This window comes from Rhinolophus sinicus, linkage group LG10, assembly GCF_036562045.2.
Source record: "Rhinolophus sinicus isolate RSC01 linkage group LG10, ASM3656204v1, whole genome shotgun sequence".
NCBI classification, from domain to species: Eukaryota; Metazoa; Chordata; class Mammalia; order Chiroptera; family Rhinolophidae; genus Rhinolophus; species Rhinolophus sinicus.
The window spans coordinates 110,060,586-110,079,691 of record NC_133759.1 but is presented as its reverse complement, the minus strand read 5'-3'; the positions used below and the strand labels follow the sequence as shown (position 1 = coordinate 110,079,691).

General features: G+C 58.6%; 3 protein-coding genes across 8 annotated transcripts in view; 1 reads left to right on the top strand and 2 right to left on the bottom strand.

Annotated features, from left to right (window-relative positions):
* Positions 1–1,649: 1,649 nt before the first annotated feature.
* Positions 1,650–6,718, bottom strand: MRM2 (mitochondrial rRNA methyltransferase 2). Its single transcript, XM_019757562.2, has 3 exons — positions 6,651–6,718; positions 4,221–4,513; positions 1,650–2,678 (listed from the first exon to the last, which is right to left on the bottom strand). The coding sequence occupies exons 1-3, from the start codon at positions 6,656–6,658 to the stop codon at positions 2,236–2,238; spliced, it is 744 nt and encodes a 247-aa protein (XP_019613121.2). The 5' UTR covers positions 6,659–6,718; the 3' UTR covers positions 1,650–2,235.
* Positions 6,674–11,524, top strand: NUDT1 (nudix hydrolase 1). 4 transcript variants are annotated; one of them, XM_074314015.1, is made up of 4 exons: positions 6,674–6,822; positions 8,114–8,279; positions 10,776–11,042; positions 11,154–11,292. In XM_074314015.1, the coding sequence occupies exons 2-3, from the start codon at positions 8,128–8,130 to the stop codon at positions 11,020–11,022; spliced, it is 399 nt and encodes a 132-aa protein (XP_074170116.1). In that variant the 5' UTR covers positions 6,674–6,822; positions 8,114–8,127; the 3' UTR covers positions 11,023–11,042; positions 11,154–11,292. The 4 variants fall into 4 exon arrangements, with proteins under 4 accessions (XP_074170116.1, XP_019613122.1, XP_074170117.1 ...); XM_019757563.2 differs by having other exon boundaries at positions 6,675–6,822; positions 10,776–10,921; positions 11,154–11,524; XM_074314016.1 differs by lacking the exon at positions 6,674–6,822 and adding an exon at positions 6,846–6,991 and having other exon boundaries at positions 10,776–10,921; positions 11,154–11,524.
* Positions 11,525–11,951: 427 nt separating this feature from the next.
* SNX8 (sorting nexin 8) overlaps positions 11,952–19,106 on the bottom strand; it is a 37,656-nt gene continuing 30,501 nt past the window's right edge. For all 3 annotated transcript variants that reach the window (XM_074314007.1, XM_019757560.2, XM_074314008.1), the window contains exons 8-11: positions 17,647–17,715; positions 17,141–17,287; positions 16,742–16,891; positions 11,952–14,543 (exon numbers count right to left, since the gene is read on the bottom strand). In XM_074314007.1, the coding sequence (XP_074170108.1) occupies positions 14,433–14,543; positions 16,742–16,891; positions 17,141–17,287; positions 17,647–17,715 (477 nt within the window). In that variant the 3' untranslated portion in view covers positions 11,952–14,432. The remainder of the gene's footprint in view (positions 14,544–16,741; positions 16,892–17,140; positions 17,288–17,646; positions 17,716–19,106) is intronic.

Below are 19,106 nucleotides of genomic sequence, written 5' to 3'. Positions count from 1 at the left end.
CCGCTCGGCTGGGGCGCGGGGACTGAGCGGCTCGCTCCCCGTCCTCCCACGGGCACGAAGGGGGAAACCACCCGGCCCGGAGGCCGCGCAGGTGCGGCTGAGGCGCCGCTCTCCAGGGAAGCGCACCTCGGGGGAGGCCGCCGGCCGCCTCAGGCCCGGGCAGCTGAGCCCCCGACCGTGGCTGCCTCCCCCGCGCCCTCTCCGGCCCCGCCGGCCCCGGCCGCGCCGGCTGCTCCTTCCCGGAGAGGAAGCCTGGGGGCCGCGGGGACGCCGAGGGAAGCGGGGGCTCGGAGCCCGGCCGAGGCTCCGAACGACAGCACGGAGCGGGGAGGCCGCGCGGGCAGAGGCCGAGGGCGCGGGCAGGCAGACGCGGGGCAGCGGGGACGCCGACGGGCGCCGGCTCCGGACCCGGCCGGTGCCGGGGCGCAGGGGGCGGCGCCCAGCCTGACCTCGGCCAGCAGCCCAGCGCCGGTCCCGGGCCTCGGCGCCGCCCCGCTCCACAGCCCCCCACACCCCGGCTCGGCCGGCTCCCGGGCGCCCACCCGGGCCCGGCCCCTCACCTGACCTCACCTCACCGGCCCCGTCAGCTCGCGGCCGCCGGCGCCGCTCGGATCTCCCTCCTCTGCTCGCGTTCCCGCGCACCGCGAGACGTGAGGCTGAGCTCTCGCGAGACCTGGGCGCGGCCGGCCGTAATGCTGCGGGGCTGCGCGCCGCCGGGTCCTGCAGGCTCCGCGGAGGCTCCCGGATCCGCGCCCCGCCTGGGAACCCGGGTCCGAGAGGACTCGGAACCCAGGGCCGGCCCACGGGGCAGGGGGCTGCCCCCGCTCCACGCAGGACAGGCTTCCACTCGGGCAGCTGCCTCGCACCGTATTCTGTAGAATAGCACCGCCCAGGGTCCTCGTAGGGCCAAACTTTTGTCCGGACTTGGCGAGTCCCAAAATCTTGCTAGCACAGTATTTACTTGAGTGAATGCGTTCTTTCACTTTTATCTGGAGCCATTGGGAAAAGCAAACTGCTATGCTACGAGACTGCCCTCCCACGTCGAGGCGCGGGCTCCCGTCTGGGTCCCCCTTTGTCCAGGGCACAGGCAGCCGACAGCCAGTGGCCCCTCCTGGAATGACTGCATCTCGGTCTGTCCGGGAGCACGTGTCCCTCCCGGTTTTGAATTCCATCCCCTCTTCCTGCCCATCCCGGGCTACAGACTACCTGCCCAGTGTCTTCACTGAATTCCCTTTTTCCAGAAGACAAAAGAAATTTGTGTGGCCCACAATGAATGGGATGGCGAGAGCTTGTGGTGCAGGCAGGACAGAGTGTTCCCTGGACTTAAGTAGCTGGCTGCAACCGAAAATGAAAAACAAAAAACTGCTGCCTGCAGTGTGCTCCAGGCAGCTGGATCAAGCTGGGACCCTGATGGAAACTCCTGGGTATCCTTTCCCCCTCTGCTCCTTGGGATTCAATCAGCATCATAGTTGATAAACTACTAGAGGGATGAGCACACCTCCAGGAAATGGCTATGAAGAAACCAGAAATTAAAACAAACAAACTAAAAGCTAGGAAATCCCTTAAGATAATACAATCTATATTCTTTTATGAAGCTGTACTGAGTTCCTGGAAGAGTAAAAGAAAATAAATCAACACCACATCGCTGCTTGCTTTGGCAATTACCTTTACTGTCTAGGGAGCCTGGAGTAGTACAGCAATGTGTATTTCCAGCCAAAATGAAAGCGCACCCGCCCCACGCATAAATTCATACCGAATGTCTGCCCTAATTGCTCTGGGAATTCTTGCTGCTTAACGAACTGATGTGTTTCCAGATCATTCACTAGAGAGATGGAAATTAATCCCCAGATTGAAATTTCACATTTTTCCACATAATACTGTATAGCCAAACAACAACTGGAAACCTGTGTTGTGCTCTCAGAGCAATGGTGGAAACCTGCTTCTCTGTAATTAGCTAAGTCTGTAAGATGAGCAAGTGGCATGAAGGTGTTCATGTCTATCTCCAGCTCTGCCTCAGCACACTCATTTTTATCCTTCCCTCAGTCTGTTTTTTTATCATCTGTCATGGCCACTGAACATAGTCTGTCCTATGTTTTTGTTTTACAAAAGGTCCCCCACTTGTCCTGCCTGCTGCATCCCGGCTCTAGCTCGGACCTCGCCCCACCCCAGCCACATTTCAGGAAAGCGCACAGCCTACATCTGCAGTGAAAAGGACCAGAAATGGCAGAAGAAGCCTCAGTTCTTCACAGACCCCTTTGCTCTCCGGTATTGTGTGGCCAAGAGGTACACCTCTGATGATTCTTTCCTGCTGGCTTCTGGTTTCACAGTCCTCGTGTTCTGGAATTCCTGTGTCAGTCTCTTCTGTAAGCGATGGCTCTGACTTCCAGCCCAGGTTTTACAAAGGAGTGTTCCCCCAGGGAGCAGGATGTCCGGGACCATGTCCAGGAGGGACAAGCACAGGTCAATGATCCTGTCGTGATCGAGGCCCCGGATCCCTGTGGCATTGGGTGCCATGTCACTCAGAATCACATCTGCTCTCCCACCAGGAAGCAGTTCTTGGATTCTCTGGAAGGTTCCTGGGTCAGTCACATTAGCAGGGCACAAAAACGTTGCTCCTTCCAGGGGTGATATGTGAAGAAGATCTACCCCAAGCACAAAGCCAACAGGAGCGCTGGGCTCTAAGGAAGGAACAGTGAGTGCATTATTTATCTACACCCTGCCTCTTCCCACAAAAATACATGCAACAAAGTAATAAAGTCAGGAGCAAGGAAAAGAGCTAATGTGCAAATATGTGGACACAGGCCTTTTCCCACTTTCTATACATCCTACAAAAACACATGGTGGAGGAATGATGGTCCTTCACTCTCCATCTGAGGAAACTGAGGCCCAGAGAGGCAAAGCGACTGTCCCAGAGCGGAATGCAGACCTGGGGCCACACCCCAGGACTCCACTCCAACTCTGATTTCATTTCATTCCCCGAGGCTGCTCTCCCTAAGCGTTCTTATCTCTGAGTGCGCTTCTTGATAAACTAAAACAGATAATGACAAACTAGTATACAAAGTGCCTCTGGACTAAATCAACAAATCCATTCTTCAGCTTAATCCAATTTCTTTCCATGTAGAAACTGCTAGAAACAAGCCAAGATGGGGGGGAAAGGGGAGATGCAAACTAAGGTCCAAACACTGCTACCTTGCCCGTATTTGAGTAATAACAGGGACCACTGAAAGCAGCCGTTAGCAGGTCTAGGGACAGGCTGCGGTGGCAAACGGAACTGAAGTTTCTGACAGTCATTCACCTAGTCAAGGACATTCGAGCTAAAAGCTTTCGAAGCTGTTCTCAAGCCCCCCAGCCACGTGGTGAGGCCGAGGCATGAACCAGCGGAGCGGAGGTCCCAGGCCAGCACTTTCAGCAGGTCACCAAACTCTGAGCCTCGATTTTCTCATTAGGAAAATGGGCATAAATGTCCCCACCCTAAGGTGTTTGGGAGAGGTCTTTGTGAACTGTCACATGTCGCAGAACACCAGGACACGCAGCACCCTCAGACTTTACAGAAGGTACCAGGTGTCAAGGACACCGCCTGCAGCACTGGGCATGCTGGCAAGAGACTGGAAAGCTCCCCGACAACACAGTAGCGCCATCATCTGCAGCACCATGCAACTGTTCAAAAGGAAACCGCTTTCCAGTTGCATGGGAGGCTGGTTTGTTATTAACCAGGGGGGGCTGTTTTGATAAACAAAATCCTAAAATATGAGACAGATAACCGCTGAGTCCCTCAGGTTGAGCCAGAGTGGAAATCCGGAGCCCCAACCACAGGGCTGAGAGGCCCCAGCAGAACCTGGGCCTGGAGACCTGAGGGGTGAGTCAGGGGTACTGCCGTGGAAAGCTGTCTATGTGCCATGAGCTCATATGGCTCCCAGCAGCGAGACTGTGGGAGAAGAGCCTTCTGAAAGAAGGTATGGATGACAGGACGTGTACAAAAGCCTCTTCTGGAAGGACGCACCCCAGCACCTTCATGTACCTCTCCATGTGGTGTGATTTGGGTCGTTTTAATTCTCATGATGCCTTTCTACCTTGTCTTTCACTTTGAAGATGCCAGTGTCCTATTTTTATCATTGTTACTACTAAACCACCAACCCCTTCGTGCCCTCTGCCCTCTGTCTGCTGGCTGCCATCTGCAGACTCCAGACTCGTGGTGGCCCCAAGAGCAGCAAGAGGCGCACCTGTGCCTGCGGCGTTGACTTTCTGTACCGCTACCTGGCTCCACGCACCGGGAGCCGCTCCACAGTCCAACACCCGGAGGCCAGGCCGCAGGATCTGGTGACGCTCGTCCACCTCCAAAAGCTTGAAGGCGCTTCGACACCGGTAACTCTCCACCTTGGCAGCCTTCACAAACGGGTCCCTCAAGTGCCGCGCCAGCCACAGGTGCTCGGCGCCGCTCCTAGCCTTGCAGTGACGCCCAGCGGTGTGGAGGCTCTGACGCTGAAAGGAAGCCCAGGCCAGCAGCTTCCAGGAGCTGATGAGAGAGCGAGGGAGCAGGCAGGTGGCCGCATGGCATCACGCACACCCACAGGCCACGAGCTGAGTGGGGGCCTTGGTACAGCCCGGGCATTCTTAGGGGTGGGCGTGGAAGCCCAAGAGGGGAGGCACGTTGACAAGGCCTCAGCCAGAAAGCAGGTGTTATGGGCTGGACTGTAAACCCCCAAAACTCATGTTGGAGTCCTAACCCCCAGGACCTCAAAATGTGACTGGTGTTTAAAGAGGGAATTAAGGTAAAACAAAGCCATTACGGTAGGCCCTCATCCAGTAGCACTGGTGTCCTTACAAGAGATTAGGACACACACGAGCAGAGGGACAACCACGTGCGGACACAGGAAGGAAGGAGAGCCACCTACAAGTCAAGGACCGGCCGCAAGAGGAACCAGCCCTGCCAGCCCTTGATCCCAACAGCTAACCCGCCAGCTCAGCAACACAATAAATTCCTATTGTTTAAGCCACTCAGTCTGGCGCCTTGTCATGGCTACTGAGCTAACGCAGCAGGCAGCCACCCTTCAGTCACCAAGTGTTTTTCTCTCCTGAAGGAAACCTCTGACATCAGTGACAGTCACCTTCTTTGTATCAACCAAGATTTTCCCGGCACTGCTTAACAGTACTGATAAAGTGAAGAAAGTAACTCTCTCACCTGGTACAAATTCTCACTGGGCTCTGAGAGACTGTGAGAAAACCCAGTGAGATGGGCCCTTCCCTAGTAAGCAAGGTGGGGGGCTAGCAGAGCCGGACCTGTCACATTTCTCAACAAAACGGAACTCATCCTGTGTGGATAGCTGAAGGGCAATATCCAAGTCTCTTTGGAAGTTAGGTTTTTAACAGTTTTTCAACTGCCAGGAGCTATCCATACCTCCCTTCCTTGAACTCAGACCTGCAAAATAAGTTCTAGATCTATTTTTCGGATGGGAAAACAGCCACTGTTATCCCCTCAGCTCCAGGCCAAAGCCCTTTCAACACCAAAGTATGTTGACAGGATTTGGAGACAGTAACTCAGGAATTTCTGCCTTCAAAGGGCATAGAAGGTCTCATGGAAGAAGGGACACAGAGTGGTTGTGGGCGCCAGGGCTAATCCCAGGTCAGAGAGGATGAAAACGCGTTACACAGTTTGACTGGGCAGCTGCCCTCCAGCCCCATCCCACACCCTCAGCCTCATCGGCTTCTCCTTTCCCCGAAGCCCTGAAACCCTGTGCCACAGCATTCAGGCCTGTGGTGCTCTTCACAAGCTTCACCTCTACCTGCAGCGCCCCCTCACCTGCCCCTCCTCTCTACCTGCAGCGCCCCCTCACCTGCCCCTCCTCTCCACCTGCAGGGCCCCCTCACCTGCCCCTCCTCTCCACCTGCAGGGCCCCCTCACCTGCCCCTCCTCTCCACCTGCAGCGCCCCCTCACCTGCCCCTCCTCTCCACCTGCAGCGCCCCCTCACCTGCCCCTCCTCTCCACCTGCAGCGCCGCCTCACCTGCCCCTCACCTGCCCCCCCCTCACCTGCTCCCCTCACCTGCCACCTGCAGCGCCCCTCACCTGCCCCTCCTACCTGCAGCGCACCTGCCTCCTACCTGCAGGGCCCCACCTGCCCCCCTCTACCTGCAGCGCCCCTCACCTGCCCACCTGCCCCCTCACCTGCTCTACCTGCAGCGCCCCTCACCTGCCCCTCCTCCACCTGCAGCGCCCCCTCACCTGCCCCTCCTCTCCACCTGCAGCGCCCCCTCACCTGCCCCTCCTCTCTACCTGCAGCGCCCCCTCACCTGCCCCTCCTCTCTACCTGCAGCGCCCCCTCACCTGCCCCTCCTCTCTACCTGCAGCGCCCCCTCACCTGCCCCTCCTCTCTACCTGCAGCGCCCCCTCACCTGCCCCTCTCTTCCTAAAACCCTCTACAGCTCTGCCTTCTCGTCGCTCCTCGGACCCTCGCCGGCTGTTTGCTTCGTGTTCGCAGTCCTCCGGCCACCTCTCCGGCCGACCGGGTCCGAGCCAGGACGGAGGTGGGATGTGCGCCCCTTCGGACGAGGAAGCCTGGGCGGGCCGCCCCCTCCACTCCCGCCTCCCGCACGCCAGCAGCTGAGCTCCGGACCGCGCGCGCACCGCCGCCACCCTCGCCCCCCAAAGCTCACCCCGCCATGGGCGCCACCCGCTCGCGCCGCCGGAAGTGCCGGCTTCGCTTTCGGCCCGTGGACACGCCCCCGGAAGCGGCGCGCGGGCTCCGAAGGCGCGCGGAACGCGGACCGGCTGAACCGAGAGACCCGGGAGCTGGGGAGAGGAGCAGAGGACGCGGGGACCAGCCAGGTCAGGGGCGGGGGGCGGGGGCGCTGGGGCCCGGGTGGCCAGGGAACCTGCATCTGCCAAGCCCGCGGGCTGCGTGACGAGCCTGGTGCTCTCCGGATATGGTCTCTGTCACCCGTGGAAAGGCGCTTCAGTCTCCAGATGACCGACTCAGCGGTCGCAAGGCTAACAGGTGGGCCTGCCCGGCCCGGCTGCAGGTAGGCTTTCCGAGGAGCTGTGGGCCAACCAGACTGGACATCCAGTCGAGCCACGTGTGGGTCCTGGCTCCGCTGTGTGATCCAGGGTCAAACTTAGACTCTCTGAGCTTCAATTTCTTCGCCAGAAAGTGGAGTTGACAAGTCTTAGTTCATGGACTTGTTGGGTCTAGTACATGGGATCGTGTTTGGAAAGAAGTATATGGTCAATTCTTATATTTGAGAGCTGACGTTCCTCCTAGCCTCTTCCTCCTCACCATCCCAGTTTACTGAGGAAGCCAGCACTTTGGGTGGGTACAGGTCAGTGTGCAGACAAAGAACGCAGGCCTGAAGGGAGGCTCAATCAGAGACCCACTTCTCCTGCGTGACCTACCCCACCCCCAGGACCCAGCCGTAGGTCCCTTTTCTCAGACCCCGTAGGATCTGATCCTGGTCCTGAATCCTGCCTCTCACCCCCTGTGGCCCTCAGAGCATGAGATATGTTCAGTGGGCCCAGGCGGGGACAGGAAGGGACCGACAGGAACTTGGCCCTTGTCCTGCAGCAGTGACACAGGCCTCCCCTGAGCCTTCCTCTGGACCATGCACATTCTTTGGAGCGGGAGGGCCCTGTGGTCCCACAGCAGCAACCGTTGTGAGCACATGAATTGCTGTGGGCCTCGCCCGGTTAACTCTGCATTTCCTGAGGATAAGGAAGCAGCTCACCACAGAGAGGCGGGAGCCAGGTCCCAGGAAGGAGAAAGCCAAAGCCAAAACCCTGCCCCAGAACCATTGGATAAACTGATGCGTATCTTGGTGCCTGTTAGACACGGGGGCTGGTCTGTCCTCCGGCTTGTGCAGACAGGCTAGACACAGAGCTAGACCAGCCCTGTGCCAGGGAGTGGGGAAGGGAAGGTGTAGCCATCGCCTGATCTGCTGCCTCACGATCTGAGGGCCAGGCCTCTTTCTACCCCAGGTCATTTGTTCATTGGCCGGCTTCCCCTGCCCGCCTTCTACAGCACACTTCTGGTCCACCTGGCCCCTGGCAACCACAAGACACATGCTTCCATCCACACCCTGTCGCACTAAGTCAGGCTGACCCAGCCCTCTTGCCTTCCTCCTAGAACTCAAGGTGACCATGGGCGCATCCAGGCTCTACACCTTGGTCCTAGTGCTACAGCCTCAGCAAGTTCTCCTGGGCATGAAGAAACGAGGCTTCGGGGCCGGCCGGTGGAATGGCTTTGGGGGCAAAGTTGAAGAAGGAGAGACCATTGAAGACGGGGCCAAGAGGTGAGGGAGGGACCAGCTTCTGCAGGGGGTAAGGATTCCAGCTGGAGAGCCAGACCCCCAGGTTCCGGCACCCAGGGCCTCACACTGCCCTCCTGATTGAGACCAGTCCGCTCCGAGGACCGCATGGCACCACGCTGACCCCAGGACGTTCTAGGCAGCTCCAGGAGCTCTCTCCAGGACCCCTGTGTCCTCTCCCAAGGGGCACTGGGGAACCAGCCCGGAGTGTAGGACGGATAGGATGGAGCTGAGGGTTAGGACACCCTCGGACCACGGACGTTATGCCCCTTCCCTGCGGGGTGAGGGGCAGGCCGGACGGTGCACTCAAATGTAAAGGGCAGGCTGAGACAAGACCCAGGCCCCGGGACTCCAGCAGCAGACAGGCCTCATCAGCCCCAGGCCCTGCTGTCCCCGCTGCCGACCTGCAAGTGAGTCTCTGGGGCCTCAGCAGTGAGTCTGGCTCCTGCTTTATCCACTGCAATGCCCTTTTTCCCTTTTCGGACCCAAAGTGGCCCCAGTTCAAGAGCCTCACTCAACTGTGGGCTCAGGGTGGCGTGGGCGAGTGGTCATCCCTTCCAGAATGTGCCCAGCGTTCCCAGAGGAGGCCACCATGCCCCACGCCCACCAGCACTGGGGTGCTGCTCAGTTTAATGTGTTACTGTACATCTTGTTCTACATCTGCCGTCCGGGAGACGGCACTCAGACACATGACCAAAATGGCGGCATTGTCACCTCCAGCTGTCGAGTCATCCAGCCTGCGAAATGGAGCTTCAGCTGCCACTGAGGAGATTGTCATTTCACACACTGCCTTGTGCTTGGGGAAGTTACCCAAGATAGTCAAACATTGAATCAGGAGGTGACATTTTTAAAAAGAAGATCCAGCAGCCTGCTGCCAGAGGTGAGCGAGGCCCCACCAAGCACTTCTGCTACTTTAATTGGGGAGCCATTTGCCTCCCCCACCCCCAAGTGAAGATAACACATTCAGTTTCCTTTAGGTCAAGTCTAATTTTAATTAACCATCTCAGTGAATGAATTCCAGCTGAAATGGCAGCAGGCGGAAGTGGTTCCAGGTCTCACAGGAAGGTCAAGGTGGACTCCAAGCTGAGGGCATCTGCTTAAATTGGACTGTTTAATCCAAGAGTGTGTGTTTAATGCAGAGTGGTTCCCTGACTGCTCGCTGCAGGCCCCAAAAGTCACTGCATCGTGCTCCTAACCTCACGTGGAGATCAAAGCTAAAAATACTTTTATATCCAACTATAAATGGTCAGATATAATTAGAACACTTACAGAAACAGAAATAAATATAGGGCAGTGGGGAAGTGAGAGTCTCTAAAGGGAGGCGCAGACTCTGAGTTTCACGGTTGCAGCGGTTTTGGGGATCCCCAGAGTCCCAAGCACAGGTCTTCCAGAAAGCGCTTGCCGAGTGACCCACAAGCAGCCCTAGGGGAGCACATGCCCCGTAGCTTGTCAGGGTGAGGAGGCGGTGCTACCTGGTGTGTTGCCAAAGCTCATGGCAGGGCTTTCGTGATGAGCGGAAACTTGATTCCGCAGCACACAACCATTAGGAAACTGGCTGAATTCCTTGAGGTGCAGAGTATTGCTCAGCTGTGTGTGAAAGACACAGGTCCAAAGTGCGTGTGATGTGTCTGCAGTTTACAGAGGTGTACAAAGCAGAAACGCTGAAATGGTAACAAGTTTCCTTCTGAGTGATGAGTCCAGAAGTGCTCGCAAGACTGTCTGCAATGAACATCTAATTAGAAATGTTTTTAAATAGGTGACGGCACCGGCGTGTTTAGGGGGTATCCTGGCTGTGCCGGTGGTGAGACGGACCCTCCCCCTCCCCCACACACAGCCATCCTGAGAATGGGGGACGCAGGGAGAAAGGCAAAGCGCCGTGCCCTAGGACCAACCGCAGAAGAGTTGGCTGGAGGGGTGAGGGGTCTCGTTGGTGGAACAGAAGTTAAAACAACAGCTCCGCCTTCGGAAAGAGACAGTAGGAACCTGCAGTGTGATCCTGTGCGGAGCGCAGGGATGAGCAAGGACGATTATTTGGGCAGAAAGGCTTCCCTTCAGGGCCCCCATGGGAGAGCAGGAGCCGACGGACGGGCTGTGGGGTCCCCAGCTCTACCACCAGCACCTCCCACAAGACCACCAAGCAGCTGAGCTCAGCCAGGCCTGGCCTGCTGCGTGGGCCAGAGCTGTGCTCACCGGTAAGGCCTGTGAACCCTGAAGCAACAGCTGTCACAACCTTGACTCCTCCACAGAACCTCTGAACAAATCAGCTTCTAAAAAGGTCCCAGATAACACGAAGCTCTGCCGAGTGGGGATCCCCTCTTGTCCAAATGACAGCCCGTGGGTTTCCAGCCCAGGCTTCTCGCTCTGCGGCTCCCTGGCCCCACACGTGTACAGCTCCCCCCCCCATTCTCCCAGCACCATTCTGGGGGTCCTGTGTTAGCTGTCACCTCTCTAGCTGTCCCCTTTCCAACTGGCTCGTTGCAGGGAGCTGCAGGAAGAGAGCGGTCTGACCGCGGCTACACTGACCAAGATGGGCCACATTGTGTTTGAGTTCGTGGGTGAGCCGGAGCGGATGGACGTGCACATATTCTGCACAGACAGCGTCCAGGGGACACCCACAGAGAGCGAGGGTGAGTCCCGAGGCCTGTCCCTTCTCCACCGCGGTGAGGAGCCCCACCTCCTCCCCATGCCTGAGAGGCCGGCTCCGCCTCGCGCCAGCACCCAACCCTGAGCCCTTCTAGTCTGTGCAACGTGAGTCACGACAATCAAGTGTAAAAGTTTGTCACGTTCCTCACGCAGAACTGCCCTGTGCATTGCTCATAAAGTAACTTTAAACCTGCTATTCCTTGCCCCCCGCTACAGAAATGCGGCCTCAGTGGTTCCCACTGGACCAAATCCCCTTCGCTGACATGTGGCCAGATGACCGCTACTGGTTTCCCCTCCTGCTTCAGAAGAAGAGGTTCCACGGGTACTTCCTGTTCCAGGGTCAGGACACCATCGTGCACTATACGCTGCGTGAGGCAGACCACGTGTAGAGGCAGAACCACCACCACCCCCTCTGCGCCAGGCAGACCACGTGTACAGGCAGAACCGCCCCCACCCCCACTCCGGAGAGAACCAGCTGCCGAGCAGGCACCCTGTTTAGCTCCCAAGCACCGAAACACAGCCTAGGACTTTCAGTTTGGAACATGGTCAGATGGGAAAGAAAATAAATACCACTTTTACCTTCTCAACATTCCTCACCTAGCCCCACCACAGCCAGCCTGGCCCGTCCTCAGGAAGCTACTAGTTAGGCTGGGGTGACCCACGCCACTGGAAACGGGAGGCGAGGAGATACAGGCCCACAGATAAAGGGGACAGCTCTTCTGACTGTCCCCTCCGTGGACTGCTGGTGGAGGGGTGGCCAGCATTGCTCTGCTCACTGCCATGGACTCTGGCTGGGATCATGGAGGTGGGCTAGCGGGTGTGTCCTCACGACCCCCTTTGTGGTTATCTTATAGTAGGGGAAACTGAGGCACGGGGCCCAGGCTAACATCGCAACCTAGCCACCCTCCCTTAGCCCGAGAGGACAGGGCCATTTTGGTCCCGATTTCTGACCATGGTGGGGGTTTGGGGGGATAAAGGCACCACCCACTGACACAAAGAACTAAGAACTTTACCCAACTTTTATAAATGTTTAATAGTCCACGTTAGTTTATTGATGAAAAATCTGGGATGTAGACTGTCTGTAAACAATTCCAGTTTATTGGGTGTCGTCGTAATCATAATTGGTTCCTGAGCCTGATAAAGTGCTTCACACATAAAACTAAGGCAGCAAAGCAGGGGAAAGGCCTCTGACAACCAGCTGCTCAGGGCTCAGATCCTGTCTTCCCTTCCAGCTCTGCATCTTCGGCCAGTGACGAGTGTGTCCTTGGTCACCACTGAGGGAGCTGGGGGCAGGCTGTTCCCACACCGCAGGCCCGGCAGAGGCAGCGCTGAGTTTCACTCCAGCCTCCCCAGAGTGGCAGGAAGGCTCCCATTGGTATAATGCAGTGTCCTTTCCACCAAGCAAGGAAAGGCTGTGGTGGCACATGGGACAGTGCTGGCAGGAGGGCGGAGGCGTGCAGCGCCACCCGCCCTCCCAGCCTCCACCTTGCAGCTGGAAGTGGCTCTCCGCACCCTCCCCAGGACGAAACAGCAGAAAACTCCAGCCTCCAGCTGAGAATCCACCAACAGCCCCAGCTTAGGGCCTTTGTGGGAAAAGGTGGGCTCTGCCGTGCCCAGCTGACACGACCTTCCCTACGTCACTCCTGAGCATCTTCCTGTTGACATGTACAGAGCCTAGGGTGGGATGGGTTAGACTAGATAGCACCCCCACCGAGATGAGCCTCTGAAAATGTGGCCAGGGCCGCCCAAAAGCCTGCACCGCAGGGAGACACGACCAGGAACAGAGGCTGGCAGGAAGTTCCCTTTATAAAAACTGAAGCCCTCGCTGCTTGAATTCTCCAGTGACCTGTAAGTAGTGCCTTAGCCTGCGTGGGACACACTGCCTGTCACCCCCTCCAAGCTGCTGCCCCCAGAGCGTGAGCCGTGCCTGTCCCCCACGACCCCCACAGTAGGGCCTGCTTGGAGTGTCTATAGTTCACTATCCGGTGGTGGCCTGTCCCTTGCCACCCACAACACCCCAGGCAGATGAGCCGCAGCCACTGAAAGGACAGAAGAAGCCTGTAGGTCACGCTTTATGGCTCAAGTGTACGCGGTGCTGGGAGGGACCAGCCCTGTGGGGCCATTCAGATCTGCTCAATGCAGCTGAGAACCCGTTTCTACAGAAGGATCCAAAGGCAAACACAGCCCCGGAAAGGCCCCCGCCTGTCGGGCTCTAGGGGGCACGCTGCCCGGCCCCCCTGCCCAGGAAGGCACATGGCCACAGCAGGGCCTCAGGCTGGGCGGCACAGCTGGCCTCGCCCCACAGCCAAACTGTGCTGGGCACAGATGCGTCAGCCCATCCATGGTGCAGTCACCCCAGAGCCCCCGCCTGCATCTCAGGGTCCTACATGCCCCCAGATGACACATGCAGAAGTCAGACCCACAGCAGACAGAAAACCCTGTGTCAACCTTGTCCAGCACCTCTCCTGGCTCACGGCCAGAGCCCTCCAGGGTACCCGAGGGGCCAGTGTGCTCCACATTCACACAGATGGGACTCGAACCCCCGGAGCTGCCGCAATGCAGGTCCCCTCAGCCCCTTGAAGCAGATGGCTGGGCCTGCAAGTGCGGAAGAGAGGCTGGGAGGAGGGTTCTCTTCGCCCAGAAGTGGGGTCGCGTTAAAGTGTTCCCACAGCAACAGATGGGCACGCTCCCTCCCCTGCTCTAACCGTCCAAAGTCAAGGAAGGGCATCTACCCAACAAGGACAGAGCAGCTGCTGGCACGTGGACCGGCGGCAGAAGCAGCAGGTCACCTTGTCTCCCACCCCTCAGGGCATAGTGTGCCTGTGCACGCGTGCGCACGTGTAGGGAGGGTCATGCGACAGTGCCCTAGAAGCCAGTCCCAGACCAGGGCCCCCAGGGCACTCAGTAGAGCTCATCCCCTGGAAATTCAGGGTTTGTGCGCCCAGAGAGCCCCAGGTCCCACCTTTCTGGCTCCTGCTGCCACTCACGCACACACAGCCGCACCCCCACCCTGGGCCATCTGCTGGCCTCACTGACCAGTTACATGTCTTGCCCATGGTGTCCATAGGGTTTCAGCAGCCCTCTCCTGGCTCAGCTAATCCAGACCCCTCCCACCATCCCAGCACATACCCCCAACACCATCTGCTGGGAAAGCCACCCTTGCCACCCTGCCCTCTGGGTTTGGGGAGAAACCCAGGGCACCTTAACACTTCTCACCAGCAGACTAAAAAGGTCCAGGGTCAGGGACAACCACAGCATACCCTGCAGGGACACTCAGAGGCCTGGGGTCATGCCCTCGGCCCTGCACCCCACACGGGGAGGGGAGCCATGGCACCTGGCCCCAGGGCCTGACGTCAGCTCTTCTGCTCGAGGGGCGGCAGCCCAAGGGGCATGGGGGGGCAGCCGCCACCCAAAGGGAATTAAACAGGGACACACCATTTGGAAATAAGTTTTAGTGAGGGCACCGGGAGCTCTTGCCCCGGGGTCCTCTCAGCACTAGTGAGGAGACAGGCCATCCCTCGGGGACCTTGGCGGAGTCAGGGTGCTGTTGGGTCCAGCGAAGAGGCAGTGGAGCTTGGGCTTCAGGGCGTCCCAGACCTTGCTCATCTGGAGGAGACAGAGGAGAGCAGGTGAGCCAGGTGGGGCAGGCGTTAGGCCCACCCCTAACGCACCAGTTCTTCACACGACACCAACCACATGCTTCGAGACAGCCTGTCTAGTGGCTGGGTGGGAGGGGACATGCGACCACAGACCTGTGTGTCGCCTCCCGCAGAGCCGCCCTTCCCACGCCCTGCTCTGCAGCCCACTCCTCCAGCAAAGCCCAAATAAGGGGTGGGCCCAATACCAGAGGTCCCTCTGGCCCCTGCACGCAAGACCAAAGGGGCACAAGTCTGTTAGACGGGAATCTTAAGAATCACTGTTGCATCATTTCCAGCACGCTCTCCAACAGCTTTGCAAGCGCTGGCCTTCTGGCTCAGCAGGACAGACACCAAGACAACCGCCACCAAGTGACCACACAAGCGAACGAAATGCAGCAGGAACAGGACATGCCGCCAGCGCCTGCCGAGCACTCAGTACCCAGGTTGACAAAGGGAGACCATGGGCAAGAGGAGCAGGGAGGCTCTGGCAGTGGGCGGCATGTCCGAGATCAGCATTGGTGGCAGAGTGGCTCATGTGACAACAGAAAAGCAGAGTGTGGCCCTGCGACCGTGCACATGAAGCAGAGTCGTGTCCACATTACGAGACGGGACTAGTCAGTCATCTACAACAGATAATCTAGGGTCAGGGTCCTGACGACGTGACCCTGGTGGGACACACAGTCAGCTGCTGTCCCCTAGGCATCTATCCTAGTCACCTGGTGTCCCCTAGGCTCCTCCCATCCCGGTCACCAGGTGTCCCACTAAAAGCACAGCTTCCTGAATCCTGGCCCCCAGGGAGTCTGAGTCAGGGCTATGGCAGGATCTGTACCCCATAATCTGAGTGTTGAATGAACACTCAGGTGGTTGTGGCACCAGAGTCTTGGCTATCCACTGACCCAGTCAGTCACAACCGCCTCCCGGCTAGATTGATAACCTCCATCTCCTAGCCAGTTACACGCTCTCCGAGCTGTGCCAATGACCTTTCTGAACTACAGATCTGAGTTCCTTCCACGCACTGCTCACAAAAAGCTCCCTGGCCCCCAAGCAGGGCTGCAGCATGGAAGACCCACCCTGCCCTGCCCCGCCTTGCCCAGGCCTTGCCCAGGCCTCCGTCAGGACATGAGAAGCCTGTTCCTCTATAGCCTGCAGGCCAGTCAGGGTTTCCCAGCACAGCCACAGACCTGTCACAGACTGGCTACGTGCAGCCCAGTTCCCACTGAATCCCCAGGCCTCTCGGGGAGGCTGGGATGGTTGTATTTCATGCCATTTTTCAGAATGGGAAACTGGGCCATGGAAGTTAAATGCCCCACCAAAGCCGTAAGAGCTCACAAGAGTCGCAGAGCTGGGATTTGAAACAGGGTTTTAGAAATTCTGAGCCTAAGCTCCCCACACTGTGTCAGGGAGCTGGAGGTGGAAACCAGCAGATGCACCCTCTCACAAGGTGACTGTGACCCCAAGGTTACCACGAAGGAACCAGGATAGACCAAAACAGAAATCGGGAGAGTGCAGAAATGCACCGAAGCAGCAAACATAGGACCGGACAGGGATCTCGTGAGGGTTTCTCCAGCCCTGGCCTGACACAGGACCCCAGGCTGTTTGGCAATGGACACACGTCACTGTTTGAGAAGGGCGAGCCAAGACCCAGAGACAGAAGCTAGAGTGGATGGCTTCCAATAATTCGGGCTAGGCAAGTGCTGCTGCAGCCGGCAACGTCTCAGGACAATGACAACATTCATTTGTCCCCACAGGCTCAGGAGCCCCCATGTGGTGAGGCTGGCCAGGGTTTTCAGGGGGACACGCCAGCTATGGTCCCCTACCTGCGCTCTGATTCCCACCGTCTCTCCTCTCTACTTCTCCCAGTTCCTGGGGATCCTGCATGCTCTACCTAACTTTGGGGGTTCCTCCAGATGGGAAGTGGTTCCTGCCAAGGCTTGCTCTGCTCCTCCCTCCACCCCTCCCCCTGGACCACAAGAACTACCTCAATGTCAGCTTTCTGGCCACGTGTGAGACTAGATGTAGACGATGCTTTCCATCCCGTGCTCAGCCCAACCCCACCAACTTTCCTAAGTCATTCTTCAAGGTCGCTTGTGAGGGCTGCCAGGCTTGCAGGAGGGGCAGCGCAGAGAGAGGGGCGCGGGGCGAGGGGGGAGGGGCAAGGGGCCCCACCTCCTTGTGCCCTTGGATCTGGGAGTTGACGAAGGCCCCCAGGATGTGGGAGGTGAGAGGCAGGTACGTGTGCACCAGCTGCATCTCCTGGTGCAGGCAGTACAGGGAGAAGTAGTTCCGGAGCTCCATCGTCTGGATCGCGTTCTCCTGCTGCAAAGCAAAGAGGTTCCCTTGCTCCCGGCCTGGTAGACAGTCACGGCCAACACACTGCTGTCCTCCGGGGCCCCGGGGCTCCAGCCCTCCCTCTGTGTAACTGCCACACAGCCCAGCGACGCGTCCAGAGGCACCGAGGGCAGCCGCAATGTGGCTCCAGCTCCAGGGTCCAGCAGAGCCAGGAGTGGAAAGGCCCCCAGGAGACAGGTCCCAGGCCACCGCCCCCCTGTGCCCTGCCCCCAGCACCTCCACGATGCGCGACTCCAGCTGCTCCACCGACTCGGGCTCGCGGCCGTGCAGGGCGGTGCTCATCTGCCTCTTCATCAGCGTGTACTTGTGCAGGGCCCGCTGGTGCTTGTGCAACACGCCCTTCTCGTGCCGCTCACACAGGTCCTACGGGAGGCAGGGGCGGTGCTGGGACAGGCTCCTCCTAAAAACCCACTCACACGCAGCCCTGCTCGCTGCACGCTCTGACGTGCTCGTGGCACAGCACCTGGAGCAGCGGGCCCAGGCTCTGACCCGGAGAGGGTCGCGGTGCGAGCTGGCGCCACAAACCAAAACCCCACGTGAAACAATCTGCGTGGGCAGGGCCACAGCCCAAAGCACCGCGCAGCGCCCGCCCAGGGGAGATGACACGGGGACACTGCACAAGGCCATCTCCCCGAGTCCTGTGCCATTGCCCTGGCGCCACACCCGGTAAGATCACAGGACCCCCGGAAGCTCCGCGCCTGCCAGGGAGCAGCCAGACTCACCCTGTAGGACTGCAGCAGATCCAGGAAGAGGTTCAACTTCTCCACCACGTCGTTCTCCTCCTGTTTGCCCTAGAAAACGAGCGCGGGTCGAACAAGGCCAAGCTCACACAGGACGGAGACCCCGCCGGGAGCACACGCCACGGCTTGCCCTTCCCCACAAGCACCAGCGAGCCCTGCAGAACAGACCCCTCCCACACAACAGCCCCCGGCCACCAGGCAGAGAAGACACAGAACCCGGCAGCGTGACGACAACAAGGGCCTCGGCTCCCAAGGCCACCTGCCCACTCGTGCTCGCCGTGCATGACCTCCCAGTGTTCCGAAGCAACATGTCCCCGACACGCACGCCAGGAGAGCGGGGCACTCCCACCCCCGTGGCCGCCAGCAGCTCTGCCGACACTGCAGGAAGCCAAGTTTCCACTTGAAGCTGGGAGCTTATGAGAAAGGGGAAGCAAACGGGAGGGCTGTTGTGGGACTGAGGGAGTCATGGCAGCTCTAACAAGGGAAAGGTGCACAGGCCCAGAGGGGACAGGGGACAATCTTCAGCTGCAGAGGGAGTGCACGTGAAAGATGCCAGCTGACACAGTGAACAAAGACGTGCTAGTGCTTAGGCTGGTACAGGAGATAAAAAGGGGCCACCTGCGGCCACACTGCATGGCACAGGAGGGGAGGGCCTGACAGGCGCTGGCGTCTGGAGCCACATATGCCTCTGCACACAGGCGACAGACACAGCAATCGAGACAAACCAACAGGTGCGTGCGGAGAGCCGCACAGCTCATTTCTGAAACCACAGAGGCCCAAAGTGGATTAAGGGGTGGGGGTGGGGGCCCTGTGGGTGGAATGTGTGTCCCTGGTAATGAAGGGAGTTGGTGAGGTGACCCTCTTGGAGTCACCCACAGCATCCTGGGGACAGAGATGTGACAGTTGGCGCGCACCTCTCCCAAGTACCATGCCAGCTCCTCTGGGAAGCCAGGTCCATTTCACAGGCCCTAGAGCTCCAGCTATGACAGACGGAGAAAGCTCAGGCCATGAACCACAGGAAGGGGGCAGCCAGAAGAAAGCAGAAGGCGAGAAGAAACGAAGAGGACCAGTCCGAGGGGGGTGCACACACTGGCCTGGGAGCCAGGTGCTCCTGCCCAGGCTCTGGCACCAACTCGGGGACCCTGGGCCCTCAGGCCCACTGAGCTCAGAGGTTCCAGGCCACTCCACCCCACTCCCACAGCAGATAATCTATCCAATAAGGTTAAGGCAAGTCCCCACTGGCCACAGGTGCGTTAGGTCCTCTGGACTGGACAGAGGGGCACAGAATGGAGGTCCGGCCCCCGGTCTGTAGCAGCGGGGATTCAGGGGTCCCCGCTGCTCATGTCATTTGCTAACAAGTCCCATTTCTAGTTCACGCTGCACAAGACCCTAAGCCAACCCAAAATCACACATCCTGTCACCATAGAACAAACAGCCCCACG

What these genes read in the sequence shown, in the direction of transcription:
- NUDT1 (XM_074314016.1), top strand. Translation starts at nt 6,961, where the DNA reads ATGACCGACTCAGCGGTCGCAAGGCTAACAG. An exon ending in ATTGAAGACGGGGCCAAGAG is followed by an intron (nt 8,280 to 10,775) that starts GTGAGGGAGGGA and finishes GGCTCGTTGCAG; the next exon opens with GGAGCTGCAGGAAGAGAGCG. An exon ending in GACACCCACAGAGAGCGAGG is followed by an intron (nt 10,922 to 11,153) that starts GTGAGTCCCGAG and finishes CCCCCGCTACAG; the next exon opens with AAATGCGGCCTCAGTGGTTC.
- MRM2 (XM_019757562.2), bottom strand. An exon ending in AGTCAACGCCGCAGGCACAG is followed by an intron (nt 2,679 to 4,220) that starts GTGCGCCTCTTG and finishes TTCCTTCCTTAG; the next exon opens with AGCCCAGCGCTCCTGTTGGC.